The sequence below is a fragment of the Myxocyprinus asiaticus genome, chromosome 17 (assembly GCF_019703515.2).
Source record: "Myxocyprinus asiaticus isolate MX2 ecotype Aquarium Trade chromosome 17, UBuf_Myxa_2, whole genome shotgun sequence".
NCBI lineage: Eukaryota > Metazoa > Chordata > Actinopteri > Cypriniformes > Catostomidae > Myxocyprinus > Myxocyprinus asiaticus.
Genome location: NC_059360.1, coordinates 11867122 through 11881084, shown reverse-complemented (window position 1 = coordinate 11881084; position 13963 = coordinate 11867122). Strand labels below are relative to the sequence as shown.

The window sequence follows — 13963 nt, the reverse complement described above, 5'->3', positions numbered from 1 at the left end:
TTAAATTCTGGATTCCAGGTTTGACAAAACTCATCAAATCCAATCAGGCTTCATTAGGGTTAAGTGGTATCAAGACACTCGTTACCAACTTTCTCCTTTTTCACAGACTGTGATGACGTGTTTCCGCCTTATTAAGCAGCGTAAATCTCGCATTTTTTATATTATATATTTTTTTAATATTGAGTGTAAATTTATAACATTATGCTTTGTGTTATATTACCCTGGAATTAGTTAAAAAAAAATAAAAAATTACCACAGGGGCGTAGTTTCCAGGGGGAATAGGGGGGAGGTACCCCCCCAATAATCAAAACAAGCAAGTACAACCCCCCTGTGACGAGGAGGAGGGCGGGGCCGGGCCGTGACTACGCACGCCCGGCCCCTAATCGGGCTAATCAGCCGAGGAGAGGGATAAGTGCAGCGAATGCGGAAGTTCGGGAGCGAAACACACACATGGCAGCTGCATGTGGCTCTCTCTCTCCCGAACTGCCGCATTCGCTGCACTTATCCCTCTCCTCGGCTGGTTAGCCCGATTGGGGGATGGGTGTGCGTAGTCAAGTCCCGCCCCCCCTCCTCGTCATACTCCCCCAATATTTATACCATGATCATGTAGATGCTTCATGCTGCACCCAGTATTCAAATCTATGCTCTTGGCTGCGAGGGGGTTTCTATAACAGTCTTAATCCACCGCTCTCTATTTTTTACTCTTCTGGAAAATCATTCAAACGTAATGATGGATTTTTTCTTTTGGTCTTGGAGCAAATGGGTAAGTGAAAATAAAATTTGATGTGATCTCCCATTCACCGCTGTCGAAGTTTACCCTGCAAACGTTTACTTCCGTGTTCCAAAACCTGGATTGTGAAAAGGCCTGATCAGAGTTTGATCCCAAGGTTATGATTAGTTCACGTGCTTGTTAACATGAATGAAGTGAACAGCCAATCGAGTGATTGTCTGCTGAAGATGATTACGCAAATTATGATAAATTATAAGAAGTTAAACACAGATATAACAGCATAAGAGGACGTTAAAAAATATGATCAATTGAAACATTTACACAACACAAATAATCACTATGAAATCATGAATAATTATAATACATTCACACAGCACAGAGGATCACTAGTAAATGATAAAGAATTTAAAGACATTTTCTCCGCAAGAAGAAACACTTCTGCTGCTGTAGCTAGAGCATGAAAAAAAATCTGAATGTGATTACAATATTAAAATAGATAATATATTGATGTGAAAGTAACTTTATATAGGTCCACAACAAGAACATTCAGGCTTGTAATTTTAAAAGTTTAATATCTTGATTTGAAATGTTAAAAAATGGAAATTAAAAGCTTTAGTATTCATTTAAATTACTAACTTAATATAATTTAATACATTTAGACATTAATACACTATTAAATAACAAAAATGTGAGCAAATGGAAAATGAGTAGATGGTATGCACTTACAAAGACGTATTTATTATTTCTAGCAGCATAAGACACAATAAAGACATATTTGGTTTACTAGTGGGCTTTTATTGAACTTCAAGTGAAATACTGTATGTTCATGGCATCTCTGCCAGCAAATCCTAATAAGGAAGAGTTTGGGTGGCATTCACACTTTTCTGATATATCTTCAGTATATTGTGGAGTGATTAAGTTTTTATATTTTAAAGTAATTCGATCATTATTGATACTGTATTAATATCTTGCAAATTTTATAATTATTTTAGGTTTATTTATTCATACATATTTTATTGCCAGTGTGGGAAAATGATTGGGAAAAAGTAACGTGTCTTTAAACCAATGCAAGACTGCCAAAAATATATTTCTTGCAATAAATTATGATCATAAATAGCTTATTTTGTAAATTTCTAAAATTGTCTCATTGAAGTGCACTTTAAATTGGAGTGAGAGATACTGGGGGGAGTGACTGTCCCTTTCCTCACAGCTGATTGGTCCAGTATCTGGATGAGATCTCTGATCGGAACATAACCTGCCCCTGAGCAGGTTAGCCAATTAGCGTGTTACTGTGGTGAGGAACCACGGCTTGCAAGAAAGCCTATCAACTTTAATTGTACCACAGATTCAGAGTTTGCTCAAACTACGTTTAAACTTATCTAGCTAGCTGCTTAATCCTGCTTTGTGACATAGGCCACTGATGAGCCCAACATAGCTACATTGCCAATAGCGTGACTTTGGGGTGGGACAACCTGTTTTCCAACCATTAGCAGATGGGGGAGTGTTCGGGAAACCTGTTTGAAAACATTATTTTTGCAATTCCATTAAGTGACACTAGTGGGACAGAATTTAAACACTTCACCTATAAAACTAGAGCCCAAATTACTTTGTGCATTTAATTTTCTACTTTTTATCTACATTTTAATTAATAGGTTGTGAAGGGTATATAGTTACAACAGACCTGCTAGTTTTTAATGTATAAGTTGTTTTCACCTAAATGTGATTAAAAGTATTTTTTTTATATATATATTTTGAATATCTTTGTATGTCTAGTTATATTATTCTACAGTGTTATACATATACAATTGAATTACACAGCAAGATTCCCCTTTCTGAAATAAGACTGTTGAACTTTCCCCAAACATTGACATACAGTTGCATAAGAGAAACCCAGGATTACACAACAGCTCCCCCTCCCTCCCTATTGGTCTGTCAGTCAAACAGGCATAATATTGTTAGTCGTCAGACTGAACAGTCTCCTGGCGGGTGATGATCTTGTAGACACGCTGTCTCAAACAACTGTCTGAAGTCAGACGCCGGGCAGTTTCTCTCAGCTCGTCTAAACTGGGGACTTCACCATGCAAGGAGGCAAATGACTGAGAGTGCTTCACTGCATACAGGAAATAAGAGGGAAAAGCATTTTAATTAGGTGATGGAGTGAGTTAATTTAACTGAAGAAATTAAATTTAACTTTGAATTTAGAGCCTGCTGGAGTGCTTCTCGAAGTTATGGTTTTTCAGAATGCCAGCACAAATGCATTGTTTAGCTTAATATAAAGTTGCCTCTTGACATTTTCCACAAATAGGGTACAAAGTGGCCATTACTTTTTTAAACCAATAAAGGCACACATTATCTTTAAAAATATTTATTAGATATGTTAGATAAACTGTTAACTTTATATTAAGGCTTTATTTGTTAAATTCAGTTAATGCATTAGGTATTATGTGCTAACTATAAACAGTATTACAACATCTATTAATCTTGGTTTATGCTTATTTATAAAAAATATAAAAAATACATACATAGTGTACATATATTGTGTTGACTGCATTTACCAAGCTCAACCATTCAACCTTGTTATCAAACTTATTGTGTATTTATGATAAATATAAGTTAATCAATAACTACAAACCAACATTTGGGGCCAAACAAACTGCCTCCTACTAAATGAAACGAAACACCTTTGGTATTCGCTGTCAACACTGACCGACCATTGAAAATGAACGGGAAAGACCAAAAAACAGAGCAATTTATTTTTTGATCTGTCAAATACAATCAATAAATTAGCCACAATGCAGAAAAAAACAGACAGAAATTACAGGGTGAGACCCTAAAACATACACACCCACTCACACACAAACACACTTACAAACACACACACAAAATGAACTGGTGAGACAATAACACATAGCCTTTAAAAAAAATAAATAAATACTGCTAAACACACACTCAGAAATCAAGGGGTGAGACGATAACACACTCACAATATGTATATATGAAGAAGCTACTGTCTTGGTGAGTCTGTTTTTCACCCACAGTATTGCTTAAATTAAAAGTGAATAATTCATTGCAATAATGGCCACTTTAATAATATTAATTATAATGCTTAATGATTCCAGTAAGTTAACAGGAACACATTTCTGGTTTTGTGTCTGTTAAGCGTACTCATGGGGTGTTGGGGGTACATAACACACACACACACACACAAATGGGGTAAGCAAAATAAACTTGTTTTCCCTTTGAATTAAGTTTATTTTTCTTACCTCATTGGCAAACAGTTTTTTTTTTTCTTCTTGTTGTTTTAAGCATACATCTCACTAAATTTGATTCGATTTCTCTCAAAATAAGACTTAAAATCTAATGGCAGTTTGCTTGTCAAGTAAATAAATCACATTTTAAAAATATTTAGATATTTTTATTGGAAAACAAGACAAAAATTCTTGTCTTGAAAATCATTTTTTGCAGTGCACACAAGTTTACAAAATAAATTTTTACTATAGAAAGCTTGAAATTGCAAAATATTTACTCTGATTCTTCTGTTTTATACTTTAATTGAATTTTCAGAATTTTGCAGTTCATTTCTGTTTCTTTATGTTTGTTCTTGAGATTATTATGCATTTACTTTGAATTATTATATTTTTATGTTTGAAATAATTATTGGTAGAAAAATGCTTATTTTGTGTCTTTTCTTTGTAACGCCATGGTCAGGTTTGATTGCAAGCATAATGACATTAACTGCAAAAACTGACACTTTTTTTTAATTCCTAAACTTTGAAAAATTATAGTTTGATAATGTCTAAATATATATCAGATATAAGTCAGACGTTTACATACACCATAGCCAAATACATTTAAACTCAGTTTTATTCCACAAGCTTCTCACAATAAGTTGCTGGAATTTTGGCCCATTCCTCCTGACAGAACTGGTGTAACTGAGTCAGGTTTGTAGGCCTCCTTGCTTGCACATGCTTTTTCAGTTCTGCCCACAAATTGTCTATCAGATTGAGGTCAGGGCTTTGTGATGGCCACTCCAATACCTTGAATTTATTACCCTTAAGCCATTTTGCCACAACTTTGGAGGTATGCTTGGGGTCATTGTCCATTTGGAAGACCCATTTGTGACCGAGTTTTAACTTCCTGACTGATGTCTTGAGATGTTACTTCAATATATCCGCATAATTTTCCCTCCTCATGATGCCATCTTTTTTGTGACGTGCACCAGTCCCTACTGCAGCAAATCACCTCCGCAACATGATGCTGCCACCCCCATGCTTCACAGTTGGGATGGTGTTCTTCAGCTTGCAAGCCTCACCCTTTTTCCCCCAAACATAACGATGGTCATTATGGCCAAACCGTTCAATATTTGTTTCATTAGACCAGAGGACATTTCTCCAGAAAGTATGATCTTTGTCCACATGTGCACTTGCAAACTGTAGTCTGGCTTTTTTATAGTGGTTTTGAGGCAGTGGCTTCTTCCTTGCAGAGCAGCCTTTCAGGTTATGTCGATATAGGACTTGTTTTACTGTGGATATAGATACTTGTCTATCTGTTTCCTCCAGCATCTTCACAGGGTCCTTTGCTGTTGTTCTGGGATTGATTTCCACTTTTCGCACCAAATTACGTTCATCTCTAGGAGACAGAATGCGTCTCCTTCCTGAGTGGTATGATGGCTGCGTGGTCCCCTGGTGTTTATACTTTGACTGTTGTTTGTACAGATGAACGTGGTACATTTAGGCATTTGGAAATTGCTCCCAAGGATGAACCAGACTTGTGAAGGTCCACAATTTCTTTTGATTTTCCCATGATATCAAGCAAAGAGGCACTGAGTTTGAAGGTAAGCCTTAAACTATATCCACAGTTACACCTTCAGGTCAGTACACCTCCTATCAGAAGCTAATTGGCTAATTGCCTAAAGACTTGACATCATTTTCTGGAATTTTCCAAGCTACTTAAAGGTGCAGTTAACTTAGTGTATGTAAACTTCTGACCCACTGGAATTGTGATATAGTCAATTAAAAGTGAGACAATCTGTCTGTAAACAATTGTTGGAAAAATGACTTGTGTCATGCACAAATTAGATGTCCTAGTTTGCTTATATTAAATCTGTGGAGTGGTTAAAAATGAGTTTTAATGACTTCAACCTAAGTGTATGTAAACTTCTGACTTCAACTGTATATAAAATGAGGTTTCATCAAGCCATCAGACAAAACAGTAGGTGGCTACAGCTTTCTACTGGTTGTTACTGACATGACGTTTTTCCAAGACATGTTATTTATATTTTGTTCACCAGATGGCAGCAATGTGCCTCTAATTTATGTCACATTCTCATATTTCTTTATGTATCAACTTACTGTAATGTAGGTTCTGAATGTATTTTATTTTTAAATTTTTTTGCTTATTTATAAATGCAAATGAATTGTACAATTTAGAAATGTACATGTAAATAACACAAAAATAGCATAAAATTCCAAAATAAATGCATCATTTTTTTGTTCTTCAGCGAAGAAGAAATGGTATCATTATCATCATCACAAAAAAAACAAGAGTGCTACACATCTGAATCTTCCGGTCAAAAATGACTGCAAATACCAAAGGGAGGTATCCTTTTTTAAAAACATCGGAGGGTTAATTTTTTAAGAGTTTCAAGGCCTATTTTGGACCACTAATAATTTCCAGCATTACTTTATAATCACATTTAACAAAATTCATACTATGTGCACCTGTGTGTGTTTACGCTTACACCAGTGCTGCCTTGAGGCCCGTCGCTGAATACGGCAGCTTTTGATGCGGCGAGCAGCAGCTTTATGCAGATATACTGCATTCTTCATGATGGCTGGTAACTTGGCCTCAATCTCTGCAGCACAGATACATTCTTCAAAGAACTCTGGGAGTACAATGCACAACTTTAGTTTGACATTTAATAATGTATACGGTCAGGATGAGAATTAAAGTTTTAAGCAAATTACTTTAAAATTATAAAATAATCCAGATAACTCGGATTTGAATATTCTGGATAACTCAAAGAAGTTAAATATCACCTCTTTATAGTTGCAGTACCACATAGCAAACTAAAAACATTTGAACTTATATCAACTAAAATGTAACAATATATGGTTCCTAGCTGAGGGGAAATCCGTATACATTAAAATACACACAGTTTCAAAAGTTCATCTGAAAGACATAAACATTACAGTATATGTGTTCAAATGTTTTAGTGTGGTAAATTCACTTACCTGTGAAAGTTATATCCAATATTATAAGTTGTTGTGTACATTGTGACAATGTAATGCCGGTAAACCCTGTAATCTGTTGAACGCAGAGATGCTGGTAAATCCATGATAATTTTATCACTCAGAAATCATGTTAAAGGTGCACTCAGTAACTTTGGTCTTTGTGTCATCTTGGACTTACACTGATGCCTAGCGGCGTAGATGCAGCATCATTTAAAATCAATAATTTTCAGTTTCAGATGCCATTGACTAGTATTTACAGTCAGCCATGATTCCTTTAATCAATGAGTGAAAGTGTGAAATAACAGGACGGTTACTGAGATTATGCGAGTAGTATTTGGCTGGTCATGTGATTCTAACATGTGTGGACCCTCTCCATGTAGAATAAAACAGCTCCTATAAGGTTACTGATATGACTGGAGTCTTCATTTTAATGTGAGTGCTCATGATTTCCTACATATATTGCAAAATTACAATTTTTGTCTTTAGGAGTTTGAGGAAAAAATTACAGAGTGCACCTTTAACAATTATAAAGTTTACATCTTATGGCTATACTTTTGAAACTGTGTATATTTTAAGGTTTATGGTCTGCCCCCTTTCACTTCCATTGTAAGTGACTTACTGTACTGTTTTTCATTTTTAATAAACAATGGACGAGTCAAAATTATTTTATTTTTTCAAGAATTATGCCACAAAAATTGTATTGTACCTGGAACATTCCTTTAAGCTTTAAGTTTGACAATGTATTTATGTATCCATAAATTATGTTTTGAACAATTTGTTGCTTTTTTCACCCATCAAAGACTTTGAAAACTTAAAGCTGATGTAATTCTTTTAGATGACACAAATATTTCTTGTATCCTAGCTTAAATATGCAGAGACAACTGTAAGTCAACTTTACTGTAAGTTGATTTTGATGTGGAGCTTTTAAAAAAAAATCCTCAGTTTGTTTGAGAGACCCATCCAGACCGACACAGCAACACTGGCTCAACAAATGGTGTGAATTTGGGGTGGGACTCTTTGTTTTTACAACCAATGAAATAAGAGTTTTCTGGAATCTGCTTGAAAACTGATTATTTTTGCAATTTTGTTTAGTGATGCTATTGGCTTAGAAATTATACACTTCAGCTTTAAGTCAATCTTTTTCAACCTACAGTATGAGTCTCTCAGGAATATTGGAACATGGCCCTTGTCTTATGTTTTGGAAATGTACTCTATATCAGGACTTGAGTCGCACAACTTGGACTTGTATTCTTTGGACTTGAGTCACACATTTGATGACTTGCGACTCGGGTCGACATAATCAGAGAAGACTTACGACTCGACTAAGACTTTGACAACAATGATTTGCGACTTGACTGGGACTCAAGCCCTCTGACTTGGAAAGACCTTATGCCTTCTAAAATGTGTAGGAAAATCAACAATTCCCCAGTAAACAATTAGTTTGATTTTCAAATCTGCATTTCCACGCTCCACATTCAACCATTTAGAGAACCAACCAATCAACTTCCACGAGAGTAGGACCAAGTTTGAAGATTGTGCATTCAAGGATGACACAGCCAAAATGATACCAAAGGTAATTTCATTTGGATATAAAGAATATAATATCGAAGGCAACAAAAGGATTGCAACATGTAGAACCTGTGGTTCAGAAATTACATGCGTCATTGCTGAAACCAGCTAAAATATGCACTGTGGATAATGTGGGGCTTTTCAGATGGTCCCTTACCACACCCTCCACAGCATCAGTATGTTTTAACAGTACATTTAGATGGGTTGCCACCCATCCCGTATTTAAAGATGAAATCATGCATCCCATATCAAATCAATACGGGACGTGATTTGTCCCGTATTTAAGCTGGTCAAATGGTGTCACGGTGAAATCGTTCCAGATGGTTAATTTAATATTAAGAAGGAAATTATGCCGATGGTTTGTAAGGGCTCGTCTGAAAAGTCCACACATTGTGCTAAAACGTACTGATGCTGTGGAGGGTGTGGTAAGGGACTGTCTGAAAAGTCCACACATTGTGCTAAAATGTGCTTAGAGGGTGTAATTACTATAGTAATTAATTCTCTGACACTCATTTGGGTGAAATTGCACTAATGACTTGTTTAAACTTGATGCTTAAAGTTGAGGACTTGGGACTTGTTTGGACTTGCCTGTCTTGACTTGGGTCTTGACTTGGAACTTGCCTGTCTTGACTTGAGACTTGAATGCAAAGACTTGAGACTTACTTGTGACTTGCAAAACAATGACTTGGTCCTACCTCTGCTGTATTTACTGAGTGCACTCACTGCGGAGATGGCTGACGTCTCCCTTCATTCTTTCATCTCTCTCACGGGTGCGTTCTATTACATTTAGACCCTGTTCTAGATCTTGCAGTGCCTCCTCAGCCAATTTCAGCCTACGCTCCAGTTCTACTCGAGACTCCATCTCAGCCTGACGTATATACACACACAAAGACAACAAATACACACAAACAGCATATGATGTAGATTATAATGGGGAAGACTAATAGAGTATAAGAGAGATACATTTTACACATGAAGGTATGGAGCTGGAGACAGACATGCCCTTTATTGAATTTCAATAGATTTTTGTATCACTGAGAAGTAACATAATGAAGATGTGTAGATCCAGAGAAGTCTAATGTGGGAGAGATATGCTGCATGTAACCTGATAATGCTGTAGACTGTTAGTTCCAAAGCAAAAATATCACAGCACTCAAGGAAAAGTTCACCCAAAAAGTTTAATTCTATCAAAACATTTTTTTATAATTACTTTGTTTGTGGAACAGAACGAAATCGCTTTTCACTGATATTCACTGATAACCTTCCACTCAGCTGAAGCTCTGGAACATTATTTGTTTCTGTGTGTAATAATAATAATAAAAAACAGCAAAATATCAATGGTTCTTGCATGTCTTGCAAGCAAATACGGGTACACCAGTTCAAATAAGCCGAATGGAGAATGTGATTTGAGAGCGGCAATGGAGGGGAAGATTTTCAGTAAATAACAACTTCAATTTTAATCTGTTCCTCACACATAGCTATCATATTGCTTCAGATGACTTGAAATTAATTGGAATATAGTCCACAAGTCATATGAACTGCTTTTATATAGCTTTTATGGTGTTTTATTTTTATTTATTTTTTAGAAATTTGAAAGACATGGTCACTATTAACTGTTGTTATAAGGAAAAGAGGTGTGTGAAAATACTTCATATATTCTGTGTCCCACAAAAATGAATAAACAAGTAAATAAATAACAGCTAATGACATGAGGGTGAGTAAATGATGATTGAATTTTCTTTTTTGGCAGAATTATTCTTAAAGGGGTCATGACATGAGGAATCAAATTGTCCTTGATCTTTTGACATATATCATTGTACTATAAAAACATACTGTAATTTTCAGAATTGAAAACTTCCTCCTTCATAGAAAAATAACATTTATTTAAACCAAGCTGCAAAAATGGCTCGTTTGGAATTCGTGGAATGCCAATGCATATGCAACGGCAATTTTTCCATCACTGCACCCATGGCCCTGCCCACTGGTGCTCAATCAGTCACACAGATGAAGGGGAGAGATTCATCCAAAGTGGACTTACACTGGACACCTTAATGTGCCTGTCTGGATTTAAATGCTTTTCTACATAAACTTGCACTGGATGAACGGCTTTGACCATTATTATACATCTCGCAGCACTTTTAAAAGATGCAATGTCAAGTTATAACTCTAAAATGGAGATCCCCATTGTGTTTCATTCAGCTGTGCTGCCATGCTGTTGTTTGAAGGTGTCCCGGACTGTCTTTGCACCCATCTGTGCAATTTTTAATGGTTGACTTTTTGTAAACATGGGCTTCTTTGATCGTACTGGTGCCTTTCCGCACAACACCGGCGATGTGTACACATTTTACCCTTACACCCTTACACATTTTAAGAGTGTAAATGCACAACTTTTAAAAACGTGTCTCATTCTGTTGCTGCCACTGGATGGGTGAAATACATAAAGTCCTGTGTGTAAACAAACACGGAAGATGTGAGATGTGAAGACCAGCGTCTCTGCTTTGGCCTGCTGAAGCACCCAACAGCATGGATTGCATTACAGTCACAATATGATTTAAGCTTTTGCAAACTGTTATTGAAGGATGGGGCAGTTTAAACACTGTTGGACTGCAAATTTGTAAGTAAACATATTTATTCATGGATATTTCATATGTCATGACTGATTAGCTAATATTTTATGGTGCTGCTTAAGTGAACCGTTACTATATTCAGATAAAATCTGTTGGGTGTATGTTATGTGTTAACTTTGAAATGTAGTGTGGAGTTTGTTCATTTTCTTTGGATTGTGTTTCAAATATAGTTGTATTGGAAGGGCCGCATGATGTTAGCCAATCAGAACAGTGGGCATTTATATTGAAGTTTTAGACAGAGGGCCAGAGACAGGGTAGAAAATATATAAAGAAATTATATAAGACTAAATTATAACAGTTTTGGTGCAAAAAGATAAATAAATAAAGCAAGCAAACAAATTATACATAAATTATAAGTGGACCTCAGGGAAGACAATAAAATTATATATATATAAAAAAAGTGTAGGATGTCATGACCCCTTTAAAACCAGAAAATTAGCTCAAAAACATTGTATTGTTACTGTATCTCCCATTGTTCATAAACTGTCTGTGCAATGTCCCACAACAAAAAGTTACAGATATTTTCCTCCGTAGTTTAATTCTCTTTAGTGCTCCAACATTTCAGGGCACAGTAGTTCTCACCTTCAGCTCTTCCTCGGTGTGCTGTTTATCTGCTGTGAGCTGCGTGAGAGACTGCTGGAGAGCGTTAGCTTGAGAAGAATAAAACTCTCGCTCCTCCTGCAGCACTTTAGCCCGCAGTTCATTTTCCTTCAGTCTGCAGAGGGCGACAGAAAAAAAAAAAAGGCTGGCTGACTGCCATAAACACAAGGGGAGAGGACACCAGAGAGCTCTGCACTGTGATCTGAGCTCTGTTGATGCCAGAAATGCAGTATTTTCAGAGGCTTGTTCTGTGCCCTACGTTTCTGATGGAAAAGCATTGACAAAAATTATTTATCTTACTTTTTGTCTAGGTGATTTTGTTCTGTTCTCTATGTGACATCACTTTTGGGTTGTCAGTTGAATTTGTTTTTTGGCAATTGTGATTAATCTCAAATTTAAAATTTCCTGAAATGTGCCCCAATATTTTTTTTAAATAAATATGAATTTATGGACATTACACCTTTTACACTGCAAACAAGAGATTGGCTGTGTAAAAGGCTCATTGGCTATATTTGGAATGGAACACTGTAAAAAAAATAAAAAAAATTAAAAACTGTCAGCTGTGGTTACCAGAATAATTATGTAAAAAAACAGTAAATATGTAAACAACTTTACAGAATAACCTGTAAATTTTACAATTTAAAACTGTTGAAATTTGCATGACCATGCTGGCACAGTAAAAAAATAAAATAAAAGAAACATCATAAACTTGATATTAACCTTCTGAAACTGTAAAAATCTGCTTTTTACTTTATAAGGTATTGTTAATCACCGTAAAAATTACAGAAGAGCACATGATGACATGAAGTTCACCAATAGTGGCTCTTCCAGGAGCAATGACCAATAAACATGTAGAGACAGTGCTCAGTGTCACACACACAAACACTAAACACCATCAGGGTAACAGATGTAAAATTTAAATAATGCAGTAAACATTAACTAAACTACATCAAATATAAAACAGATCACACCAATGTACGTGACTGATATTAAAAATAAGAAGAAACATAACTATTCCCATAAAATATAATGACATATGATGGGTCATGCAGGGAATTGTGGGAACGCCCGATTATTGTTTTTTACTGTAATTTTAACAATAATTTATGGTAAAAATTGCATGTACTCTCTTGTTAAACAATGTAAATTTTTACCATGAATTATCCAGGAAAATCATAATTTTTACATCTAAAAAATTTAATTTTTACAACGTTTTATTGTAAAAACTACTGTATTGTCTTTTAAAATATATTAAAAATGTTTACTGTATATTTTACAGTTAATATTATTTAATCAATTAACTTCTTTTCTGTAGCATTTTTACAGTCTTTTACTGTTAAAATTACAGACATTTTTTACAGTGTACTTTTGCTTTTACTGTACTTTTTACTGAATGCTATTTTTATTTATTTATTTATTTTATTTTATTTTTTTTGTATGTGAAAAAATTTGCAATGATAAATGTTTCAAGCAGCGGTTTGCTACCCTGATAGAACATGTACATCCCCCCAGATGTCTGATGTGTGTGTTTACATCTGGAAGATGTATTTTTCAAGTTGTTTGCTAATCTGTCAATAAGTATGTCTTGGATGCATTCAGCAGATGTCTTTGAGAAGTTTATGATTAAAGATGTTTGTAAATCTGATCTTTTTAAAATGATTAGCAGATTAGATTGTGATGCTTTCCATATTAAAAGATCTAAAACAGACATTTCAGGGATATACAGTAAGTGTGCTATCTGGGTACATTGTTGTCACATGACCTCCTTTAGTTGCATGTTTCATTTAGCAACCCTGATAGCACACATACATCATTCAAAAGTCTATTTGATGTGTATGTTTACATCTGGAAGACAGATTTTTTAGGTTGTTTGCTCATCTGCAATACGTCTTGGATGTCAAGACATCAGCAGATGTCTTTGAGATGTTTATGATTTAGAATGTTTGTAAATTTGATCTAAGATGTTTAGCAGATGCTTTGTAGATGTTCATTAGAATATGATGCATTCCAGATGAAACGCTCTTAAACAGACATCTCGGAGATGTAGGCATATGTGTGCTATCTGGGCAAGTGGAATCTAGTTCATATAGTATAATCTTGTAAATAAAAAAATAAAAAAATAAAAATTATATATATATATATATTGCATTATTAACCAAGTTTGGATTGGGTTGTCTTAATTTTAGGCAATCTGATCAAATAAT

General features: G+C 35.2%; 1 protein-coding gene across 3 annotated transcripts in view; it reads right to left on the bottom strand.

Annotated features, from left to right (window-relative positions):
* Positions 1–516: 516 nt before the first annotated feature.
* The window catches only part of LOC127455207 (pleckstrin homology domain-containing family D member 1-like), a 34541-nt gene continuing 21094 nt past the window's right edge, over positions 517–13963 (bottom strand). The window contains exons 10-13 of one of the 3 annotated variants that reach the window (XM_051722903.1): positions 11742–11874; positions 9256–9400; positions 6471–6614; positions 517–2840 (exon numbers count right to left, since the gene is read on the bottom strand). In XM_051722903.1, coding sequence (XP_051578863.1) covers positions 2686–2840; positions 6471–6614; positions 9256–9400; positions 11742–11874 — 577 coding nt within the window. In that variant the 3' untranslated portion in view covers positions 517–2685. Of the gene's footprint in view, positions 2841–6470; positions 6615–9255; positions 9401–11741; positions 11875–13963 lie in introns of those variants that run through there. The other 2 variants (XM_051722904.1, XM_051722905.1) reach the window with 2 other exon arrangements.